The 25119-nt window shown below is 41.7% G+C and overlaps 2 protein-coding genes across 8 annotated transcripts in view; one reads left to right on the top strand and one right to left on the bottom strand.

Moving 5' to 3' along the window:
- Positions 1-12766, top strand: part of FAM151B (family with sequence similarity 151 member B) — a 53967-nt gene extending 41201 nt beyond the window's left edge. For 2 of the 5 annotated variants that reach the window (XM_023257858.2, XR_002744249.2), the window contains one exon: positions 3711-4137. In XM_023257858.2, the coding sequence (XP_023113626.2) occupies positions 3711-3757 (47 nt within the window). In that variant the 3' untranslated portion in view covers positions 3758-4137. Of the gene's footprint in view, positions 1-3710; positions 4138-11344; positions 11388-12425 lie in introns of those variants that run through there. The other 3 variants (XR_006601289.1, XR_002744248.2, XR_006601296.1) reach the window with 3 other exon arrangements.
- Positions 7523-23805, bottom strand: ANKRD34B (ankyrin repeat domain 34B). Of its 3 annotated transcripts, XM_019836089.2 has the most exons (6): positions 23668-23805; positions 22549-22690; positions 20686-20771; positions 19286-19365; positions 18490-18724; positions 7523-10807 (listed from the first exon to the last, which is right to left on the bottom strand). In XM_019836089.2, the coding sequence occupies exon 6, from the start codon at positions 10783-10785 to the stop codon at positions 9241-9243; it is 1545 nt and encodes a 514-aa protein (XP_019691648.2). In that variant the 5' UTR covers positions 10786-10807; positions 18490-18724; positions 19286-19365; positions 20686-20771; positions 22549-22690; positions 23668-23805; the 3' UTR covers positions 7523-9240. The 3 variants fall into 3 exon arrangements, with proteins under 3 accessions (XP_019691648.2, XP_003981159.2, XP_044918583.1); XM_003981110.5 differs by lacking the exon at positions 19286-19365; XM_045062648.1 differs by lacking the exons at positions 19286-19365; positions 23668-23805 and adding an exon at positions 23333-23471.
- Positions 23806-25119: the final 1314 nt, after the last annotated feature.

A 25119-nucleotide genomic window follows, 5' to 3' on the forward strand; every position in this document is an offset into this window, starting at 1 on the left:
GTATAATGAATGAATGAAACCAAGACCACCTGATAACCGGGTCTTGGAAGAAGCCGGGCAGGATCTAGGAGTTCTTGGGACCTCAGCAGCAGGAGCTCAGGGTCTTTGTTCTAGTGTCCAGTGTACCACACCAGTGTCATTCTTTTACTTGTGACTGTGATTGCTTCTCTCCCTTCTTTGTATCTAACATCCTTTGGGCAAGGACCTCGATTTGTCCAGTCACTTGTGTCTTCAGAGCTTAGTAGGAATACTGAGAGGAAGGAAGAGGCGGGCATTTAATTGATGTCTGATGGACTGAAGCTGTGCAAATAATTCAGAAATGATTTCTGCCTCAAGGATCTTAAAATCTAGGAAGAGAGATCTGTAGACAATAAGTTGGATATTTGCTGTAACTCCTCTGATGGGACTATACACCAGGTTGTGGCAACAGCATTTTGTTCTAATTGAGAGAAAACACTTAAAGGTGTGTCTTGAATGAGTAAGATTCACTAGGTAGAGTAAGAGAGGGAAGGGTCTTTCAGACAGAGGCACACGCGCAGAGGAACTCTAAGTGAGGGAAGAGACTTATCTGACCTGTTCAAAAAGTTTATAAAGACACCATACTATGAGGCTGGGCACTGAGGCAGGGGCCAGATTCATTTTCTGAGCCAAGGAGCTGGCTCCTTTTCTCTTAGGCCATAGGAATCATTCATTGCACCATTTTAAGTAGGGGAGCTTTAATACCGGTTTTGAGTGTTAGAAAGGTGTTTATAATGGCATGAGAAGAAGATTTGGAATTCTTGAAGTTAAGGGAGATGAAGCCCTGAATTAAGGTGGTAGCAAAAGCAGATGGAAATGCTCAAGAAACAGGGGAAAGAGGTTACAAAGGGAGAACTTGTAAGAGTTTTTAAGCTCGTTGAATGGAGAGTATGGGAGAGAGGGAAGAATCTAGCGAATCTATATTTTAATTAAAACAAATTTTTAATGTTTATTTTTGAGAGAGAGAGACAGAGTGTGAGCAGGGGAGGGGCATAGAGAGAGAGGGAGACACAGAACCCGAAGCAGGCTCTACGCTCTGAGCTGTCAGCTCAGAACCCCACTCAGGGCTTGAATCCGTGAATCATGAGATCATGACCTGAGCCGAAGTTGGATGCTTAACTGACTGAGCCACTCAGGCACACTGTGAATATATTGTTTGCTAGGTAACAGAAGGTCAAGTGGTGCTACTAACCCAAACAAGATAGGACAGAGGCCACGTGTAACTATACTTTTCAGTTATTTGTTGATATTGCTCTTTTATACCAACTTGGAAAGAACGCTTGAAAACCCCATCTGCCTGTCCCTTAACTCACTCTCCTCCTACTCTAACTTTAGAAAGGATGCTCTTTTTTTTTTTTTTTTAACTGGACCAGTTTCTTAAAGACTCTCTAAGTAATTGCTACTTTACTACATATTTTAATTATTCCATAATTTTCAATAATATAACTATTTCCACAGTCCCACCATCAGTGAAGAGAGAAAACAGGGCTTGAAAGGGGCCCACTCAGCCTCCTGCCCTGTAGGGAGGTTCTTGTTTCTATGCTTCTGCCTAAGAAAGGAATCAGTCTGACGAAATCTGGTGGCTGAACTCTTCTGGGCTTGCTTGCCACTACAGAATGTTCATTAAGGCTGGTCATTGCCTTTTTCTTTATGTTTTCCTTGGGATGAAGGAATGTAATAAGAGTTTGAAAATCTTAACCAAAATATTGATTGTGAGAGTCTTTTGCTACTTTGTGAATTCAAGAGATGATCAAAAACTCTGGATTAAAGTAGAGAGCCATGACCTCTTCACAGAGCCTATTGAGCTCAGCCCCTAAACCAAGGTTTTTTAAGGAGTCTTTCATGACTTCCCCAGGCAGACCTGTGGGCTTTCTCCTGAGGTACCTTCTCTGCTGGATTATAATTATTTTATAGGTTTGTGTTTTGTTCTCAGCTGTGTTGTTTTAGAGGAAGAAATTATTCATTTTTATATGATGTCTGGTCAGAATAGGCCCCTAACAAATGGGATGGATGGATGGATGGACGGGTAACACAAAACCTCAGTAATTTTCTTAGACCGGTTATTCTTACAGTGTGGCGCACAAACCCCTCAGTGCCCCTGAGACCCTTTCAGGAGATTCATGAGGTCAAAACCATTTGTGAAATTGTTATTATTTCACACACAAAAAACAGGATTTGCCTGTTTCGTGTAAATACGATTATGTTGGAAAAACAATGGTGGGTGAAACTGTTGATGTCTTAGTATAAATCAAGTTCATGGCATCAGTTAGCAATCATATTCTCCACTGCCACACACTCACATTAGAAAGGAAAAAAAAAAAGACTTAGAAGTATCATCAATGATTCAGCAAAAATTATTATTGAACATTTATTAACATCTTGCCTCTTTAATGTAGTCTGTGTGACAAAATGGGAGGTAAACACAGAATAGTTCTGGTGTATACGGAAATTCAGTGGTTGTCCTAAAGAAAGCGCATGTTGCAAACAGAGCTAGTCATTTTTTTTCATGGGAAAAATATTTCCTGGAAAGAACAACTGACAGACTAATTATTCAGTCTTGGGTATTTGGCAAATATTTTCTCAAAAATGAACAAAGCAAGTTTGTCACTTCGAGGAAAACAACTGACAGTATCTGTTGCCAGTTACAAAACCTGAGCTTTTACATGAAAAATTAGAATTTGAATAAACTTGAATCCATCATTGTGAACTTGACAATTCCCAATGCTTAAAGACTTTTTTTCTGATATCAGTGGCAATATTAATAAATGTTATTTTTAATGTAATTTAATATAACATAATGTATTATAATAAAATGTGTCAATATTTGGAAGATCTGAATAACTCAAAGATTCATTATTTTCCAAATGACTAGTCCATGATATTATAAAACCTTGCATGAGTAGGGAATCCATTCAAATTGCAAGATAGTACAGTGAATATAGTGTAATAGAATATGAAAATTCATTGATGTAGTTTCAGATTCCACATTATAGCTAAACTTTTAAGAAACTACCACTTACCCAAGTTTAAGTATAGAATCAAAGAAGACTATCCACAATTATCTGAAAAGCCCATTATTTCTTCCTTTTACAATTATACATTTGTGTCAAGCCATATTTTCTTCATATGTTTCAACTAAAACAACATATTATAACAGATTGAATGCAGAAACAGGACAATCCAGCTGTTTTCTATTAAGCCAAGGATTAAAGGGATTTGTGAAACCATAAAACAATACCACTCTTTTCACTAAGTATATTTTGGAAAATATATTTATTCTAACATGAATGGGTTTGTTGTTATTTTAAAAGAATTAGCATTTTTAAAGTTTTCCAGGTTTTTTTTTTTTATTTTTTTTTTTAACGTTTATTTACCTTTGAGACAGAGAGAGACAGAGCATGAATGGGGGAGGGTCAGAGAGAGAGGGAGACACAGAATCAGAAGCAGGCTCCAGGCTCTGAGCCGTCAGCCCAGAGCCCGACGCGGGGCTCGAACTCACGGACCGCGAGATCGTGACCTGAGCCGAAGTCGGACGCTCAACCGACTGAGCCACCCAGGCGCCCCTAGTTTTCCAGGTTTTTAAAAAATGTTTATTTTATTTTGAGAGAGAGAAAGAGAATGCATGAGCTGGGGAGGGGCAGAGAGAGAGAGGAGAGAGAGACTCCTAAGCAGGCTCTGTTTTGTGATCCCAGAGCCCAACGTGGGACTCAGTCTCAGAAACTGCCAGATCATGACCTGAGCCAAAATCAAGAGTTGGATGCTCAACTGACCGAGCCACCCAGGCGTCCCAAATTCTCCATATTAATAGGACTCAAAGTTGCAGGTACAGAATAGCAATTTTTTGTTTTGAAATTGGTAAGAAGAACCTTTGGAAAGTGTTTTTGCCTGACAATCAAAATTTAAATTTCTGCCACTATAACCAATACTTATTGAATATGAAAATAAAACTAAGAAGTCATGTATGTGATTGAAGTCCAAAAATGTAACTAAGTTCAATCATTAATTTCAACTTTTCCCACTGAATCTAGAATTGTTAATACACAGACTGTCTCAATCTTTAAAAAGACTTTAAAGATTTTTCATTAAAATGAATCTCATTAAATCTCTGATGAACATCCATCCTCTGCCTGTTTCCAAAAAAATGTGATTCATATCTTCCTTGGACAGAGTTTTCCGTAGATAAACTGCTCTAGGAACTAAAGCGTTAATATATTTCTGTGACTTGAATTTTCTGGTGCCAGTTTATCTTAATTTGGAGGATTCTGGACTAAGTCAGTGTTTCAGTCCCTTCTGTATTTAAGATCAGCTATTTAATCTCAATTGAGTCTTTTATCTTCTGGCTAAATGATGTCAATTCTTTCACCTCTTTTAACGTTTTTTTCCCTAGATTTTTTATTATCTTTATCTTCTTACATATATATTGTATGATGTGCTATCTAGAATTAAAAAACTATTTCAGATTTGCTCTACCAGTAGTAAGATTCACTAGTAGAAACTGGTTAATCTTTTAACAATATAGTCTTAGCTCTGTTAGGAGTCCTGACAAACTTGTTAACTTAGTATCTAACTAAAACTCTTAGAGTTTTTCCATGTAAATTATTGATTTTCTAATCTTAAGCAATTGATTTTTAAAACCTAAATGTAGCCTACTCATGATCCTTATACTTTGATCCAATGTTTCAGCTAATTGAAATTCTTTTAAATTGTTTTTGTTGTGATTTGTTGTGTTAGCTACTCTTGCCAGATTTTCCTCTCCTGGCCTTCCCTTTAAGAAGTGTAGACATTCAGGGGGGCCTGGCTGGCTTAGTCAGGGGTTGGGGGGATAGTGTGTGTCTCTTGATCTCGGGGTCATGAGTTTGAGCCCCACAATGGGTGTAGAGATTACTTAAATAAATAAATAAACTTAAAAAAAAAAGAATTGTAGACATTCAAAGAAGGTATACAAGGAGATAGGATGTCACCATGGGAAGGCCAATGGGCAGCTCCAGTAAATTTAGTGGATTTACTATCGTCCAGATCTGGTCCTCTTATCTTGGAGACTTAGAAATGACTTAGAAATGTGACTTAGAGCTAAGGAATATTGGCACTAAACAAGGCTATATAAACTTAACTATTATTTTATTTAGAATCATGACTTCCAAGAAGACTGTGCCTTCTTGTTTTAAAATGTAGGTTTTATTACTATTCACATATGTTGAAGCCAAGAGATCAGGAGACAGTTGTACTGAAAAATGTAGTTTGTTACTTAAAATTCCCAAGAGGAGGCAAGCGTTCTACATCACATAGGGCCAATGTGGGAAAGTACCAGGGTCTGCCTGGAGGCAGAGTAGTAAGGGGAAAACTTGGGAAAGACCCTTCATTATGGTTTCTGTAAGAATGAATGAGGCAGGGTAAGCAGGCTTAGGATTGGCTAGTTTGAATAATTTTGGTGGTTTCTGAGGTGTAGGAGCTGTCTCTGGTTGTTTGGTACCTGATCCTGGCTTGATTAGGGCAGGCGGGTAGTTGCCTTGAGTGAGAGAGCCCTGTGAGAGCCTGATAAAGGAGTTATTTGGAGTATATGGATTCTGGATTGGTTGGTTTGCATACATAATTGCATTGTGTATGCATTGCATACATAATGCATACATTGGTTGGTTTGCCACATTCTGTGGCAAGTTATTTTCTATCTCTAGGAATTAGCTAACCTTGGGAGGGGCAGTCCATCCACTGTCAACAAGGCCCTAAGATATCAAAGCATCAGAAAATAAACAAAATTAAAAAACATGATTAATACAATTATCATCCTGACAAGTTAATTTCTTCCTTTATTTAAAAAAATGTGTATTTATTTATTTTGAGAGAGAGAGTGTGTGCATGTATGCAAGCAGGGGAGGGGCAGAGAGGGAGAGAGAGAGTCCCAACCAGGCTCTACACTGTCAGCACAGTGCCCTACTTGGGGCTCCATCTCACAAACCATAAGATCATGACTTGAGCCAAAATCAAGAGTCAGACGTTTATTTTTTTTTTTTCAAAAAAAAATTTTTTTAACGTTTATTTATTTTGGAGACGGAGAGAGACAGAGCATGAACGGGGGAGGGTCAGAGAGAGGGGGAGACACAGAATTCGAAACAGGCTCCAGGCTCTGAGCTGTCAGCACAGAGCCCGACACGGGGCTCGAACTCACGGACCGCGAGATCATGACCTGAGCCAAAGTCAGCCGCTTAACCGACTGAGCCACCCAGGTGCCCCAAGAGTCAGACACTTAACTGAGTCATCCAGGTGCCCCATTTTTTTTGCCATTCTTCCCTTTAAACAAGCTACATGGGAATCAAATTATTAGAAGGTTACATAGTGAATTTTTTTTTAATTTTTTTTTCAACATTTATTTATTTTTTGGGGGACAGAGAGAGACAGAGCATGAACGGGGGAGGGGCAGAGAGAGAGGGAGACACAGAATCGGAAACAGGCTCCAGGCTCTGAGCCATCAGCCCAGAGCCTGACGCGGGGCTCGAACTCACGGACGCGAGATCGTGACCGGGCTGAAGTCGGACGCTTAACCAACTGCGTCACCCAGGCGCCCCAACATAGTGAATATTTAAGCGGAACAAGGGTAGTTTTATCATTTGAGATTTTAAATGGTTCAGGTACTGGATAACTGATGCGTACATCTCCACCAAATATGCCAGGCAGGCGTTCACCACCTTGCCTGGACACTGCTTGGATAGGACACTGTCCCCACTTGTCTCTGTAACTAGGACTGCCCTATGTTCTCCCCAAAATTATCTTTGCTGTGAATAAGTATTAGCTGTACTCTTTGGAAATCCTAGCCACAAGTAACTAAGAATGGTACCTGTAAAACTAATGAATGAAGTGTCATCATACCTTGAAATTAAAGTTAAATTATACTTCTACGTTAAGTTAAAATATAGCACATGTATACATATCTGATTCCTGTTGAAAACATCTGTGACTTACCATTGGGATCCCAGTGATATAGTCCACTTAATAGAGTGAAAAGTCCCATAGGATGGTTTTGCATACTAACTCAAGCAACCTTAGCCCCTAACATGTTTTTAGGATTGATGGAAGACTAAGAGCTCTTCTAATATGGCCTTCAACAGGGGCACCTGGGTGGCTCAATCAGTTAAGTGTCTGACTTTGGCTGAGATCATGATCTCGCCATTCATGGGTTCCACCCAGCTTGGGGCTCTGTGCTGACAGCTCAGAACCTGGAGCCTGCTTTGGACTCTGTGTCTCCCTCTCTCCCTGTCCTTCTCCTGCTCATGCTCTGTCTGTCTCTCTCTCAAAAACAAATAAACATTAAAAAAGTAAAATAAATATGACCTTCAACGAACTTTAATCCTATTAAATATTTTTTGCACATTGGGATGTGAATTGCATCAGAAGTTATTGTTTCTTAGTTTTCTATTTACCCAAAGTAACATGTGGCACAGTTTCTCCTGAGATTATGTTGAAATATTTATCATTAGTATTTGAAATAAATAAAAAGCAATGATAATCAAAATAACATTTAAAATCTTTATTGATACCATTTTGTTTATGAACTACTCTATTTACATATTTTTCCAGACTGTATCCTTACAACTCAAAGCCAAGCACTTTTCTCAGTATTAAAACTTGCAAAAAGGGTTTAGCTACCTATAAACATCAGGTACAATTCTAAGTTCTGAATCAAAAAATATTTCTAATGTAATTTACATTATTGTTCTTCAAAACATTAAATGGAAAACCTCCAATTATTTTTTTCAAATAAAAGCCACAAGAAATTAAATAATTACCATGTACATTACAACTTGCTTATATCAAATTACCAAGCATCATGCCAATTGTTAGGATCTCCTCTACTAATAGGCAAAGAAATAAAGTTGTATATGACAGTCATCAAATTAATATACTCAGGTTTTATATAATTTGACTTATTCTTTGTTGTAAAACTGCTAGATTGAAATGAGGATTTTTTGTATAAACACATTTTGAAATCAGACACATAATATAGTCATTTTGTAACATTTTATGATAGTAGCATGGTATTCATTTATTTAATTAGAAGTTATTCATAGGTCCTAAATACTATGTGACTGGAATGTCACGCTAAGGAAATTACCCTTATTATTCTTATTATATAAATGTCTAATGATTATATATTAGAAATTAAGGATACTGTTTAATTTTGGCCGAATATTTAGTATATTTTGTAATTAAGTTTCTACTGGCTTTCTTAATTTTAGCTAATCTAAGATAATCTAATAATCAGCTTTTCTTTTCTAAAACGAAGCAAGCATATAGTTTCTATTTGTGATAAATCCCCATTTTTTGGTTGTCCTTAGAACGACAAGAGTAATTTGATATAAGTAAAGAGGAACGCTTTTCAACCTTTTGCTTTATCTTGTTGTTGAGAACCTATATATAGGCTTTAAAAAATAATAGCAGGAATTAAAAGATATGGAGAAACAATTCCATGAAATTACATTAAAATCAAAATAAAACAAAGCAAAAAACAGCACACCAGCACTTCACATAGATTATTACTAGCTTGTAAAACTGATCTGTCACTTGGAGTTGATTAAACTGACCATACGAATATTGGCTGCCTAGTCTACTATAATAGGTTGGACTTTTTAAAATTTGAATTAGAAAAAAATTTTTAATTTTAATTAGATTTCACCTACCTGCAGTCAACATTTTTTAAGAATTAGTTCATTCTTTCTTTATGCCTTAGGCTTTGTACCTTTGGCTTATTGTTCATAGAACATTTTAATAGCTGTCCCTTTTTTTTTTATGCTTTTGGCATCATGGAAAATTACAATCTTATTTGTTGACTTTTAATGTTAAAAATATTTATTGATTTGAATGCAGTGTTTCCTAATAAAATATCTGAAAAATCTGAAAAAAATTTTAAAGTCATATCCACCACATGTGACTTTTTTTTTTTTTTGCTGATTTTTGCTTAAATTAAAAACTTGGACCATATGAAGATTGTTAAATATTAGAGGTTTTGAGAAGTATAGCTTTAATTTTGTTTGAGAGAATTTCCTTAGCAGAAACTATGTATTATTTGTGTGTCCACGGTACCTAATATGATACACAGTATATTTTGATACCTCTAACAATTATTGACTAACCAATTATAAGATTTTAAAAGATGAACATTTGAGGTTTATTTTCTGGTTCTATATTTCTCTGATGTAGACATTTGGACAAAATGTGCTTTCTAGTCATCTCTTAAAAATTTACTAATTGCTTAATTTGTTCTGTTTGCAATGATTGTCTCCTTAACAACATTTTTTTACTTTTGAATTCTTTGGGGAACATAGGAACTGTTGGCATTAGCACTTTTTGACCACAAGAAAGGAGGCTGGAAATCTTATTATTGACATTGATATCAGAGATGGGGGGATGAGGATTCACATTTAAGGGTGGCAGAAATCCTGGTCTGGCTTGCGTGATACCGTGATCTAAAGGGAAAGCTCCTGAACCACGCCTTTCTAAAATTGCATGATTTCTCCGGCTCAAGGGACCTGGTGAGATATTCTCCAACAATTCTTTGGGCCCTGACAACAGGGAAGGAGACGGTGAGAGGATCTTTTTCTTTCCTATAAGTGCTTTGCCATCTTCTAAAGTTGCAGGGGTAAGACCAGCCGAGAGCTGGGAATCAGAGCTGTAGTGATTTGCCCCTGAGTTTCTTTTTTGGACTATACTTCTTAAGGTGGAAGCAAATATCGTCTGGTTAGAGTCTGGATCTGGCTCAGCAGGGATTTCAATGCATTGCTGATTTCCTTCTGAAAAAAATGATTGATAATTTATTTCATCATATGACATCTTTCTTGAGCTGGCCTGATCTAAGGCTCTCAGCAAATGTGCAGTGTCTTTTACATCAATGCTTTGGTGCCTAGTGATGAATCGCTTGGAAAGTGCCAGCCCATTGGTTTTGTAGGACAATTCTTCCTCTGGAGTAATATCCTGGAGCTCCTCTTGCAAGGAGGCCACTCTGTTTTGGTGCATGAATAAGGGAGGACTCTTGATCCAGGTTGGAGCCTGGGGTAGCTTGGGCCCATTAGAGGCCATAGAAGGCTTCCTCACAGGGGAGCCTGGGTCCTGTGTGTCATCACTATTTCCTGAGGGCTCCAGACCTTTAAAGCCAAAAAGTGTCATTTCAGTTTCAGAAGAATGTGTAAGTGGCAACGAAGCTGTTTTTATGTCTATTTCTGAAGGAGTGGCACAGGAGGCTGGGGAATGACACCCATCCATATCTACAGGAGGCATATTTAAGTACTGTTTGGTAGTGTGCCTACCGGAGGGTGATTTTGCTGTCGTTATAATAATGACCTCTTTCCCTTTTGCCTTGCAAGCACTAAGTAGAACTTTCAGGGTCTCTCTATCCTCTGAATTTATAGCATAAACAAGGGCTGAGTAACTAGAATGATCTTGCAAGCTGAGATCAGCCCCACTGTTTAGGAGCAGGGAAACAACTTCAGGACCGGCTTTTTCTAAGCAAGCATGCATCAAAGCAGTTTTCCCAGATTTGTCCTGTATGTTGGGGTCAGCATTGTTTTCTAACAGGTATTTAACCATTTTGGCTTTACTGACACTCTGATGATCAACATGTTTGGTCTTACAAGCGATCATTAAAGGTGTTTCCCCACGGTCATTGCTCTCATTAATGTATGCACCACCTTCTAGCAAGAGTCTTGTGAGGCGAAGCCGGCTCTGATGGACTGCTTTGATCAGGGAATTTCCATCACTTGAAATTTCTATACCTTCATCCATCTTCAAAAGTCAGAATCAAAACCTGGTTATCAAAGAACATGAAGAACAAAAGATTAGCCGGAATCCCAATTTATATTCATGTTGTTATTGATAATTTCTGAAATATATATGTATAGAGCAACAGTACATAAAGGAGATTATGTTATTAATAGAGAACAAAAAAGTGAACTGCAAAATAAAATAAATTTTAGAATAGTAACAGCCTTTAGGTAATTATAAACTAAAATTTACTTTCAAAATCTTGATCTAGTGCCAATGGAGTACTTCCCTAAATTCCACAATAATTAAACAATAATGCACTTATTTTCCACTTGTGAAAAATATTTTAAAAACAATACTAAAATGTAAATTGAAGCAAAAATTCCAAAAGTGTGTGTAATTGCAACTGAATCAATTAAAATATGGCATATTTATGGCAGATTAATCTAAAAACTTCTCAGGGTTAAATTACTTAAATGTGCTCTTAATTAAATAATGTAACTATTACTTAGATTTTCAATTTGAGGGCATTTCTGTGTTTCTTTTTTTTTTTTTAATTTTTTATTTATTTTTGAGACAGAGAGAGACAGAGCATGAGCACGGAAGGGGCAGAGAGAGAGGGAGACACAGAATCGGAAACAGGCTCCAGGCTCTGAGCCATCAGCCCAGAGCCTGACGCGGGGCTCGAACTCCCGGACCGAGAGATCGTGACCTGGCTGAAGTCGGACGCTTAACCGACTGCGCCACCCAGGCGCCCCCTGTGTTTCTTTTAAAGGATGAAAAATCATTTGAACTACAAGACATTAAGTAACTGACATAATGTCTGGAACTCACACTGAGATGGGAATGGTGGGCATGTGATTATGCATTTTCCTTGATTTCATTATTTAAATCAAACACTAGATTATGAAGCCAGCCACATTCAGTTGGTTTACTTTTTTTTTTTTTTTTTTTTTTTTGAGAGGGAGAGAGAGTGCACATGAGCAGGGGAAGAGAGAAGCTCAGCAGGCTCCCTGCTGTCAGGGCAGAGCCTGAGGCAGGGTTCCTGGGTGGGTGGCTCAATCTCCCAAATCATGACATCATGACCTGAGCCAAAATCAAGAGTTGGACACTTAACCAACCCACTGAGCCACCCAGGAGCCCCTGCTGGGTTACATTTTGACAACAGTACATTTGCTCTGAGAAAGTTCTAGGCTAGAAATGTGAGTGAGGTCATGTAGTCTTTATAAGCATTTTATTTTTTATCTTTAAAACTAAAAATTACTTTTATTTAAATAATTTAGATTCAAACTCCTTCAACAGAGAATTCCATCAGTTGATAAGAATTATGTCTTTAGGGGCTCCTGGCTGGCTCAGTCAGTAGAGCATGCAACTCTTGATCTCGGGGATGTGAGTTCAAGCCCCACACTGGGCGTATAGCTTACTGAAAGAGAAAGGAAGGAAGGAAGGAAGGAAGGAAGGAAGGAAGGAAGGAAGGAAGGAAGGAAGGAAGGAAGGAAGGAAGGAAGGAAGGAAGAAAAAAGATTGTGTATTATGTCTTCACCTAGAACTGAGGAAATGTTTGTTTTTGAATAGTGCTTAGAGCTGGGGAGAAAAATCAAATGGAGTTTATATTATATTTATTTATTTAAAACTTATTTACTTACTTGTATTTTTGACAGAGAGAGAGGGCACAATGATCGAGGGGCACAGTCAGAGGGAGAGCGAAAGAATCCCACACAAGCTCCGCACTGTCAGCACCCACCCTTGAAGCTGGGCTCCAGCTCACCCTACACAAAGCTCAAACTCACGAACCATGAGATCATGACTTGAGCTAAAATCGGATGCCCAACCAACTGAACCACTCAGGTGCCCCAAGTTTACGTAATATTTAAATCTCTTTTATTTAATGAAGTAGGTATTAGAAATTGAGAAGTATTATTTATTCTCATTTACTTTTATTTGTTTAATGTTTATTTCTGAGAGAGAGAGCATGCACGTGTGCAAGCAGGGGAGGGACAGTGAGAGGGGGACAGAGAATCCACAGCAGGCTCTGTGCTGACAGCAGACAGCCTGGTGTGGGGCTTGAACCCACAAACCATGAGATCATGACCTGAGCTGAAGTTGGACGCTTAACCTACTGAGTTAGGGCGCCCCTATTTTACTCATTTACTTTTAAATTAACAATACGGGACATGAGTTTTTATTGGATAATAGAATGGATAATAAGTATAATGACCTCTTAACAGAAAAAGAGGTGAAGAGAACAGAAAGAAAATGAAGGGGGAAAGAAGGCATGCACACAGAACCTAATCTAACAGTTGTAAGCTCCTATTATATCTTGGGCACGGAGCTACAAAGGTACATGCCCTGGCCCTAAAGAGCTTACTCAGTTGTTTGGAAGAGACACCATATAAGCAGCTGGTTATGAGTTAAAGTCAGGAGAATATACAGACTTTGGTGGCTTGGGGACTGAGGGGCTCACAGAGGCCACCCAACTGAGCTGGGTTTGGACTGCTAAGAGTTTGGGAGGCAGACAAAGTAGGACGAGAGAAGTAGAGAATGTTCCTTGTGCAAACACCTAGAGGTTTAAAATAGCAGTTATTTATCATAAATCAGGCTCTATTTATGCTGATGTAGCCAAACTTTAGAAAAATATTTTAGCAGATGGTAATAGTTAGGGTGAATGTGGCCGAACACACACCTCTACTTTTGCTCCTTCCTGAACAATCCCCTGAAACTAAAGAATTTTTTTTTAATTTTTAAAAAAGATTTTATTTTTAAATAATCTCTACACCCAACATGGGAACTGAACTCACAACCCTGAGATTAAGAGTTACACATTCCACTGCCTGAGCCAGTCAGGTGCCTGAAGAATTGTTAAAAAGACATAAATTCACAAGGATAGCACGAAAAGGAGAGAAGACAACAGCAACATTTGGAAGCCAGAAAGCAGGTGGACCAGTGGTGACCAAACTAGCCAACCTGAAAAGGCTGTGCCTCAGGTCATTTGTGATAAAGCTGATAACTAAGCCCACAGCCACTGTGGAATCCTCTAGAGAGGCAGTAAGCAGGAAGCTCTAGAACTGGGAGGGTGGTGGACTGAATGGCTAAAATAATGAGGACTAGGTGAAAAGTTGTCGGAGAAGCAGTTAGATCCCTAAGTCCTTGCTATTCACAATGGAACCCTACCTTGGACCAGCAGCACACCATTCCCTGAAGCTTAATCTTAGGCTCCATCCCAGACCTACTGAACCAGAGCCTACATTTTAACTAGATCCTCAGGTGATTTACATGTTCATTAAAATTTGAGAAGCACTGCCTCAGGTCATTCCTTCACTCCAAGCCACTAGGAGATAGGATACTACCCATCTCATCTGAGATGTCCAGAGCTTTATTCTCCAGAAATGGTGAAACAGAAGGACCTCTGGACTGGAAGACATCCAACATATTTGAGGACAAGAAAATAGGAAATAAATGATTGGATGCTTACTGACCACCGAGTGAAGGGACTCACAGCCTTCTCCCCAGTGCAACTCCAAGAAGCCTGGTAGCTGTACCCTTATTATTCAATATAATATCATTATACTCTCCTCTCAAGAATCTGACCTGTCTTAAAAAAAAAAAATACCTAAGAGTACTAACCACAGGGATTCCTTAACACGCCACCCAGATCATCCTACAGTGAGGTTTAAAGATTATAAGCCTTGGGGCACCTGGGTGGCTCAGGTGGTTAAGCATCCAGCTCTTGATTTAGACTCAGGCCATGATCTCAAAGTTGTGAGATAGAGCTCTGTGTCTGGTATTGAGCTGGGCAGATTCTCTTTCTGCCCCTCCCTTGCTTGCTCTCTCTCACTTTCTCAAGAAAGAAAGAAAGAAAGAAAGAAAGAAAGAAAGAAAGAAAGAAAGAAAGAAAGAAAGAAAGAAAGAAAGAAAGAAAGAAGGAAGGAAGGAAGGAAGGAAGGAAGGAAGGAAGGAAGGAAGGAAGGAAGGAAGGAAGGAAGGAAGGAAAGAAAAGAAAAGAAAAGAAAGAAAAGAAAGATTACAAGCCTCACCCAAGAAAGAAAGAAAGAAAGAAAGAAAGAAAGAAAGAAAGAAAGAAAGAAAGAGAAAGAAAGAAAAGAAAAGATTACAAGCCTCACCCATGTGCTCAAGGCTTCTCATCAGCTTTTTATTTTTTTAATTTTTTTAAAAATTTACTTTTGAGACAGAGACAGAGCATGAGTGGGGGAGGGGCAGAGAGACAGGGAGACACAGAATCTGAAGCAGGCTCCAGGCTCTGAGCTGTCAGCACACAGCCCTATTTTTATTTTTTCTAATATTTATTTATTTGAGAGAGAGAGAAAGAGTGCATGCATGGGAGCAGGGGTGGGGCACAGAGAGAGAGAGAGAGAGAGAGAGAGAGAGAGAGAGAATCCCAAGCAGGCTCTGAGCTTTCATCACAGAGCCCAACGTGGGGCTTGATCTCACGAAACATGAGATCATGACCTGAGCTGAAATCAAGAGCAGAAGCTTAACCAACTGACCCATCCAGGTGCCCCTTCATCAGCTTTTTAAATCAAGCCTTTTAATTATGAACAGATAATAAAAAACAAAACAAAGCAAAAAAAGCCTCTTACCTTAAAGATAGAGACCAGAACAAATAGGAAAAAAAGGCAACTTGGAGGAAACAGGTATTAGTCAGGAAAATGAAAATTTCAAAACCTCACTATCCTCAAAGAGATAAGACGATGTTGTAACCATGAAACAAAAATAAGATTCTATGAAAAAAGAATATTCAGGGGGTGCCTGGGTGGCTGAGTTGGTTAAGCATCTGATTCTTGATTTTGGCTCAAGTCATGATCTTGCCATTTGTGAGCTTGAGCCCCACGCTGGGCTCTGCACTGACAGTGAGGAGCCTGCTTGGAATTCTCTCTCACTCTTTATCCCTGCCCACCCTCCTCAAAATAAATAAACTTAAAAAAAAAAAAGAGTATTCAGAGATCATAAAAAGGGTTCTTAAAAGATAAAAACACCATACAAACTGCAAAACTCAATAGAAGGGTTAGATGATAATGTTGATAAAATCTCTAGCAGTTAAGCAAAAAGAACAGGACAGGAAAAAAAAAGAAAATTAGGGGTCTACACTAGGAAATCGAACATTCAACTACTAGAAGTTCTGGCAAGACAGAAATAGTGGGGGTGGGAGAAGGGGCAAGCAGGAAAGGAAATGATACCTGAGATCAAGAAAAATTTCATGTGTGACTTGAGTTTCCAAATTGAAGGTGTCCAATTAGAACACAGCACAATAGATGAAAATGGACCCTGGCCATGGCACATGGTTGTAAGTCTCTAGAACACTGAAAGCAAAGAAGATTTCACAGGCTTGGGGGCAGGAGGTGGGGAGTGGGGTGGATAAGTCACATGCCAAAGTATCAAGAATTACAATGGATTCAGATATATCAACAATAGTAAAAGACAGTGGACGAAAGTCTTTAAAAATCTGAAGGCAAAATGCTTCCCAGCTTAGAATTCTGTATCTAGCCAAACCATCAGTCAAGATTGGAGATATACTCTTAATAATCTACTGAAGGATATAATCTACCAAGATGAAACAGTAGAACAAGAAAGATGAAACAAGGTACCAGAGGCTGGAGATCATCTTAGAGGAGAAGCACAAGAAATCCCAGGAAGATGGTGAAGGGCCAGGATAATGGATGTGCACAGACATCATCTCTGAGACCAACTATCATTTTACCATCTTCTTAACTGAGAACCAGATGCCCAGGTGAGCCTGCCCTCAGTTCTTATCTCTACTTTCTTCGTCCTGACCACGTCTCTCCTCCCTCCTCCATACTCTGCTTTCTGGGGCATCCGGTGCCACTATTTTTAGCTCTGCTCAATTGTTCTGCTTTGACCTGCTTCGAGACCTGGGGATAAGTCATGGTGAGCCTAGGAGGAGAAGGACTGAACATTCATTCCCCTTGGATATCCAGAACCTGGACTATACTGAAGCCCTGCCAGAAGCCCTATAATGGTGAGCCCCTTGTTTCCCAGGACTCCTGCTCTTGCTCAGAAGGGGCTCTTATAAACACTGGGCCAAACTCTGATCCAGGGATTGTTAAACTTACCTTCTCCTGAGAGCTTTAGTCATATATCGGTGCTATATGCCTTTCTTTGTTCAACTACTTTTGTGCTTGCTACCTAGTTTAACAATTTACTTAAGGATCATATAAAAGTGGGAAACTTAAAAAAAAAAAAGTAATGATTAACACAGGAGTCAAGGGAAAGTTACTTTTTGGTGGGGGGAGGGAGAGCAATGCAATTAAGAAGGGACACACATTGCTTTTATTTTAAGGTTTGGTTAATGTTCTGTTTCTAATCTGGGTGGTTTGTTATTTATTTTATTATTATTCTTTAAAAGAACATATTCCACATACTCTTCTGTATGATAGTACTAATCTGTTGTTTTTTTGTTTTTTGTTTTTTTGGTAAAATAGATCATGTATACAGACAAGAGCATAATAGCACTTACATAAGATATGTTCCATAATTAAAATTTGTTTTTTTAGGGATGCCTGGGTGGCTCAGTTGGCTAAGCGCCTGACTTCAGCTCAGGTCGTGATCTCATGGTTAATGGGTTTGAGCCCTGCATCAGGCTTTGTGCTGAGAGCTCAGAGCCTGGAACCTGCTTCGGATTCTGTATCTCTCTCTCTCTCTCTCTGCCCCTCCCCCACTTGTTCTCAGTCTCTCAAAAATAAATATTAAAAATTATTTTTTTTTAAATTTATTTATTTATTTTGAAAGAGACAGAGCAAGTGAGTAGGGGAGGGGCAAAGAGAGGGAGAGAGAGAATCCCAAGCAGGCTCTGCACTGTCAGCACAGAGCCTGATACAGGACTCAATCTCATGAACTGTGAGATCATGACCTGAGCCAAAATGAAGAGTCGGATGCTTAACTGAGCCACCCAGGCGCCCCTCATAATTAAAATTTAGAAGAGCCATCTTAGATCATAATTTCTTACAACGTAATTCAGCTTTGTGGTATTATCAATAGTATTTATGCCTAGACTTTCTTACACCTAGGAGTTTCAACTTGTGAGCTCCTGAAAGGCAGTATTCAAAAGAATATACTTATTCATTCTGCTTTAGCATCACTCATGATGTTGATAAGCAAAGAACAACATTCAATATATACATACATAAATATAATGAAAGTGAATGCCGCAATTTTTGTCTGCCTATGCGACATTCTATAAAAGCTATTCCAAAGCCGGGCATACCTGCAATTTGGGACCTTAGGAATTTAGGATTGGTTGACAGCTTGGGTCCCAAATGAGGTCTATTCTGAAGGCAAAGCATTTGAAAGGGGTTCACAAAAGAAATATTTCAGCATTTTTCACATACAAATGGGTTTAATAAAGCAGAGATGTAGAGAAATTAGCTGCAACATAATATCAAATATAGAAACCATTTAGAAGCTGCAATTCTAGAAGAGATACAGTATTAGTCATGTAAAAACACCTTTGACCAAAAGTGACATTTGAGGAACATATTCAGATGAAAACAAGTTGCCAGACACCAGATTTCAATACTATACTCTCATACAGTTTCTACTTTTGGGACCAAGCTTGTTTTGTTTTGTTTTTAAATAAACACTCTTACAAGAATCCTTTGGAAAGACTTTAAAATCTTTTCACCCACCCTCATGTTAAAGGCTTTCTCCACAACACTAAGCCTCACCACTTTCTGTCATCATTTCTCTCACCAGGTTGGTATCAGAAGGTTCTGAGAAAAGAAGGGGAGCTGGCCATGTACTTCCGGCTGGGCTGCTTGAGGCCACTGCCCCACTGTGGTCCTGTGGGAAGGGAGGGTGCTGTGGGCTCCAGGGCTCTCTGAAGAAGCTGGGCAGTGGCACCACTAGCTAGTGGCAGCTAGTGAATCTGTCTTGTGGATGTAGGCATACTCCCTCTCCAGTACTCTCCTGAGTACTGGAGAACTGTCTAGAAAAAAAACAGCAACAACAAGGGCTTACTCTTTGTTCATTTTAAAGACTTCTAAAGCCCCTTGGGTTGCTCACTTTTTAAACTGTTCACATTTAAGTGGAATAATTCTAAAATTGTTTAAAATTAAGTTTCACAGAGAAAAAAGCTGTCAGATACGTTATTGTCCATAGATACACGTTTGGTTTCCTAGTGTCTCAGAATCAGTACCTTACTGGAATAATCCCTTTGTCTTTATGCTTTTACTCTCTCTTAGTTCTTTTAACATGGCTCATTCACCTGCACATCAAAAATGCTGATATTAAAGTTCAATTTATCTACTCTTCATAGAACTAAGCCCTACCTGTGATGAAGATCCTTCTCAAGCCTATGATTATCCTACTTCAGAAATGTTCTTGCTTCCTGTCTCCTCCTGTGAAACATCCTCATTGAGTGCTGATACTGTATTAACATTCAGTCAGACCCTTTGTTATAAGGTAGCATATAAATAATCCACAAATGCAGTTACACCGTCCAAATAGGTAACAGTTCAACTGGAGAAAGTTGAGGAGTCAGACAAACCCAGATTTCCATCCCGATTCCTCCATGTGCTAGCTGTATGCCACAGTTCAATCTCTCAGCCTCTGTCTTGGGTTCCTCATCTGTGGGATGACAAGGGTCTAAGGATCTACCGTTCATCCCCCGTAGGGGGTGGAGCAAGGTGATGAAATCAGACATCTAGAAAAAGACTTTCCTATCGTGCCTTAATACTCACTGTATTCTTCTTTTTACAAATTTTATCTCAGAATTTAGACTTCTTTTATTTTTATCATGTCTCTAATTCACAGGCTACTTAAATAACAGATAAAATATTTAAAATGTAGTTTTTTTTTTTTCAACGTTTTTATTTATTTTTGGGACAGAGAGAGACGGAGCATGAACGGGGGAGGGCCAGAGAGAGAGGGAGACACAGAATCGGAAACAGACTCCAGGCTCGGAGCCATCAGCCCAGAGCCTGACGCGGGGCTCAAACTCACGGACTGCGAGATCATTACCTGGCTGAAGTCGGACGCTTAACCGACTGCGCCACCCAGGCACCCCATAAAAATGTAGTTTTTTAAAGATCTATGAATAATGTTTTGTAAACATAAATGGAATCTATTAAGTGAATATGGAAAAAAAACAGCCTTAAATGTACTTTCCTTATAATTTCCAAATAGAATAATTTCAGCATATTTAAGATTAATCAACAAACAGCTGGACGGATTGCTTTTTATTTTAAAATTAGAATGTCTTTAACATCTCTTAGGATTCATCATGGCATACTTACTATGCTCTTTTAGTGCCTCTCTCTACTCCCAAGACCCCGCTGAAATTACAACTTAGTTATTTAAGCAGATGTGTATTCTGAAGAACAAAGAAAACTTGGAGGACAGATATATTGTGAGAGGAGCAATTAATTTCAAACGAGCTTTGGAAAGAGAGTGGGGATGGTGGTGTACTAAACTGCCTCAGCATCCCAGAGGCTGCCACATAGAGCCGCTAGGAGGTGGCCCCCACATTGCCCACAGGACCCATGAAGTTTAGGGGCAAGAGGCCCCAAGTGCCACAGAAAGTGGCAATGAGGCACAGGGCGGAAAATGAGGGTGGTTCAAAGTCTGTGGACAGAACATCTAGACCCCTGGGGAACTTTTTCCCACCCAAAGTAGAGAACCACTGTTGTAGGCAAGATTTCTTCTCTGAACAGATCCATCAGAAAAGCTGAAAACAGAGGATAAAGTGAGAGTCTATGGGCTGAACAGTGGAATCCCCAGATCTCACTTAGCCCTGCTAGCAGGAGACTAGAAGCCAGGAAAAAGAAGTAAAAAAGTACTGGTCTTAGAATTATGAGCCCTATTAAAAATACCTGTTGATAAATGAAGCAATTCAAATAACTGCATTCGCCCCTCAGACACCCACTCCAAATGGAAATAGAAAGTTACCTGAAAACGTTATTCAAAATTTCAGACTTCACTTATGTCTTTTCTCTCTCTGGATGAATTTTTTGTCAGCCAGCTGTCAGCTCCTCCTGAAGGAAATCAAAGCTATTCAGAGTTACATAAATACCAATAATTTGTTCCACGCGTCTCTCCCATTTGGAGTCTAGGTTTTTAATTCCTTCTTAAGACATCCCTACAGTGTTTGTTCAGTTAATTATATTTCAGTGATTAGGAGTCTGTAAAAGTGTCTGGAGTGGATCCCAGGCACCGCCATCCTGTGTGTGCAGGCCGAAGCTTGGCCTGCAAGGGCGCTGGGGTTGAAAGGGCCATAGCATTCAGCTGGCCTAGCACCCTATCACCCTGTTCCATACAGATGAGGAAGCCAAGGAAGGCAGGGTGGGACACCTCCCAGTCACTCCTCTTACTCCCCTGCTTACCAGGACTTAATTAGATCTTCCTGTGTCTCTTGCTTCCTTTTTTCCTTGCTTCTTGGATACCAGCTTCGCATAGAGTAGAATTGTTCTGAGTACCTGATTTGGGTGGTACCAACCATGGCAGTACCACATGGGCTGAGGTATTTAAAAAGCCATCTTGCAGATGATAGGCTTGGCCTTCCTTATGGCTCTTTTCCTCCAAGCCACCCCCATTTTCCTTGCATTCAGAGAGAGCTGTTCTTTTCCTTTGAGACTCTTACTCTACCTCCAAATAGGATTGGTGTTCCCGCCCATAAAGGGCAAGGGGGCTGGAAATTAACAAGGGCTTCAAGTTGGATTTTCAGCCCTTCACCCTTGCTCCAGGTTGTCATGTCTTTGTGCCGCCCGCAAGGGGATCAGAGCATGCTCACAAGACTGGGGCTTGAGCCTGGGGCTCTGTCTCTTCCCAAGTTATTAACCTTTGGGAAGCTGATCCTCTGAGATTCAGTTTCCTCATCCTAAAATTGAGATAATATCTACAGAAGATGATCATAAGAATTTAAAAAAGATCATTTGTGATTTAGGAATAAAAAAAAAATACCAGTTTCTACACATGCATCACTAAATGTATATCCTGGGCTAAGGGGTCTGACAGTGGGAGGCCAAAGTACCTACACCAATGGGGTTTCCACCTTCCATGGGCATAATCACATGGAGAACTTATTAAAAATAAGATTTCTGGCTCCACTCCCACATATTCAATAGGGGGTGCTTCCTATGTACACTTGGAGAAAATATGTGACAAACTCTTCCTTCCTCATCCAGTCCCACTTCCTACTTGTCAGCCCGCCCACCCCCCTCAGGCTCATACCAGGCTGTCTCCATCATCGGTCTCCTGGAGGAGGCAAAGGGCAAAGATGACTGCCATAGCCTAGAGATGGATGAAGGAGCCCAGGGGTCTAGAGAAGCGTCCAGCCCTGAGTTTGAATGGGCCAGGCGCTGTAGGTCTGCTGTTCTGCCCTTCCCAGACAGGTCTGAAAAATCCAGAGGAGTAGTGGGCAGCCCAAGGCCGGGATGTGGGGGCTAGTGGCCCTCAGACTGAACCAAGTCTGCCTGCCACAAGCAAAACGTGTGTCCTCTTGCCATGCAAGGAAAGGGGCAGGGCCAGAACAAAAGATGCATCTAAGACTGTCCCAGGAAATGTAATGACTTGCCAGGAAAAGTGTTCTTCTCTGGCACCGGCATGTAGGAAATATTTCGAAACTGCCCAAGGGAAGGAGTAGCTGGTAAGGTTTGCTTTGTTTCCCACCCAAAGCCAAAAAGGACGGGTGTCTTCTAGTTACTTGTATGTCCCCTAGGCCTCGGGGCTGGGTCCCCGGGGCAGCTACACCCCCACTTGTCTCCGTAGACCCCACTCCCAGAGACAAACACACACAGACACACAAACCTATACCTGCAAGTTTCAGGGAACCAAGGTGATAGGATTTCCAAGCTGTTGAGGATTCTAGCTGTGTCTCCACAGTCCCCGCTGGCTCCGGGAACCAAGCTTGTTCCCTCAGTTTTTCCTGAGAGCGAGAGCGAGCAAGCCCTTGGTGCTGTCAGAGAAGGGCAAAGGAAGGTGACTGGGGCGACAGCGCCGGGGCACCGGTGGGGGCGGGGTGTGCGTTGTGTCGCCTCGTCTCTGAGACAAGACAGGTAGCTGGCGAGCTGAGGTGATCGCCATCCACGTGAAGGGGCTCTGCCCAGAGCGGCTGCGGAGCGGTCCCCGCAGCGCCAGTCCGGAGGACACGGCCCTCCCTTGGGAAATGGCGCGCGGGAGGGGAGCAGCCATTGCCCCCATCCTGGGGCAGGCGGACCTCTGGATCCCGGACCTCCCGTAAAGGGGTGCGGGGTCCAGGTGCCAAGGCTGTGAGCGCCCGAGAGGCGCCGGGACTGGACTGCCCGCCCCCGTGTGGCTCCCATTTGTCAAGCCAGTGGCTGTAAACGGCTCCGCAGCCCCCAGCTCGCCTCCTGCGCCCAGCCAGTACCTCCCGCCTCCCGGCCGCCCGAGGCACCTGCGGAGACGCGCGCAAGTCGGACCCCAAGACCCGCGCGCTCCTGCGGCCTCGCGCGCGCCGTTCCCGCTGCGGCGCCAACACGCGCCCGCGAGCCCCTGCCCGGATGCTCCCCGACATCCTGCAGCCGCTGGCTGCCCCTATCCACCCTCCGGCGCTGCAAGGCCGAGAAGGAGGCGAAACCTGTATCTTGCCGGGGTTCAAAACCGAGCCGCTGCAAAGCCCGAGCTGAAAACAGGAAGGGTTTGCGGGAGGCGTGAGAGTGGGCTTGAGTGGAGTCTGGACAGGCCCCTGCCCTCCAGCAGCCCTCCGTCGGCTCCGGGTCTCGGTCCTCGCTCAGGGCATCGCAATGTCAGGTTGCGCGGGAGCTGCGGGCTCCCAGGGCCTGGGCGTACCGGCCGGGGCTCACGGAGGCCGCGGCCCTCGGGTAGCTCCCTCGATGCCCTCCTCCCGGCAGCCAACACGGCGATCCAAAGTTTCTCCAAGTGTAGCCTGCAGAGACCGCGTCTCAAGCTAACCTGGGACGCGCTGTCAAGTCGGCGTCGGCGCCTCCCATCCTCGGCTCGGCGCGGACCCTCAGCGCGGGAGGCTCCAGGGTGCCGTCTGGGCTGGCTTGGCTTCGAAAGCTCCTCGGCGGCTGGAGTCGCGGATTCCGGTAGGTGCTACCCTGTCCCCGCCCCTGTTCTGCCGAGCGAGGAAGGCGGCGGGCCCGAAGCCGCGAAGCGTCGGAGCGGGGGCCGGGAGGCGCGCACCTCGCCAGACGCCCGGGCGGTGCGGCGTTTCCGCTGGGAGTGACGCGCTGGCTCCTCGCTGCACGGCAGGTGGGGGCGGCGGGGCCAAACTCTGCACGGACCCCGGGGCCAAAGTCTGTCTCTGAAGCTCCGCCCTTTGTCCCCACGAGTAGCCCCACTACATACACCCACCTCAACGCAGCCACCGCGCTGTGGCGGGGACGACTTGGCCCAGAGTAGGGGCGGCAGGGTCTTCCCCACTGCGAGGAGATCGCCTCCCCTACCGGCCTCTGACTTCCCCTGTCATATCTGCATCTCTCCCTCCAATTCATTATCCACCGGCCTGGTCCGTGTGTCTGTCTCCCGCGGCTCCTTCTTCCCCCTTCCCGTCCCTGTACCCACTTTGGGTAAAGCCCCGGTCTCACTTCAGGTTGGGGTATTGGTGGGAGCAACCGTTCGTGTTTTGTTTTTATGAGTTTATAACTTTATTACGCTATTATTAAAACAGTAATATAACACTTCAATAAAATTTAACAAAATGTGTATTTTATATGCCAAACTCTGCTGCAGCGGTTTTAACTCTTCATTTATCAGGGATCGTCTGGTGGAGAAAAAAACTATGACCATTTTTTGTTGCTGAGTTAATGTCAATCAAAACTAGTTTAGTTTTGAGCCCTCAAAGGGGGAAAGTAAACTTATCTCTGGACAGCCTTCTTTTATTTAGAAAAATAACCCGTTGAGATGGGCCCTTTAGTAATAATATATAAAGCAAGTTCACAGAACATCTTAACCCAGAGTTGGGCTCTGGGGAGTTGGAATCCTGGATCTGGGTTGCCCTGTACCCCACCCGATTTTGATGGGAGATTGGAGGGTCCCATGGTGGCAAATTTGGATGAAGGCACAGATCTCCTATCCTCTATTAAAAAAAAAAAAGTTTTTATTAAAGTATAGTACATACTAAAAGGTGCACATTACACAAGTTCAATGATTTCGCACAAAATGAAGCATCTTTAAGATCAAGAGACAGAACATTACCAGCTTCCCAGAAGGCTCCCTTATATTCTCTCTTTGGAGGGGGCAGGGTACTGCCTTCACTCAGCATAGAGTCTTTTTGCTTATATTTGAACTTTACAGCAATTGAATCATGCAGAATGTACTCTGTTGTCTGACTTTCTTTCACTGGACATTGTGTTGAAGATGCTAACTGTCCATGGTCATAGTTTGTTCATTCTTTTTGCT

The sequence above is a fragment of the Felis catus genome, chromosome A1 (genome assembly GCF_018350175.1).
Source record: "Felis catus isolate Fca126 chromosome A1, F.catus_Fca126_mat1.0, whole genome shotgun sequence".
Taxonomy (NCBI): domain Eukaryota; kingdom Metazoa; phylum Chordata; class Mammalia; order Carnivora; family Felidae; genus Felis; species Felis catus.

Coding starts and splice junctions, on each gene's coding strand:
- ANKRD34B (XM_003981110.5), bottom strand. CDS start 10,785: ATGGATGAAGGTATAGAAATTTCAAGTGATGGAAATTCCCTGATCAAA.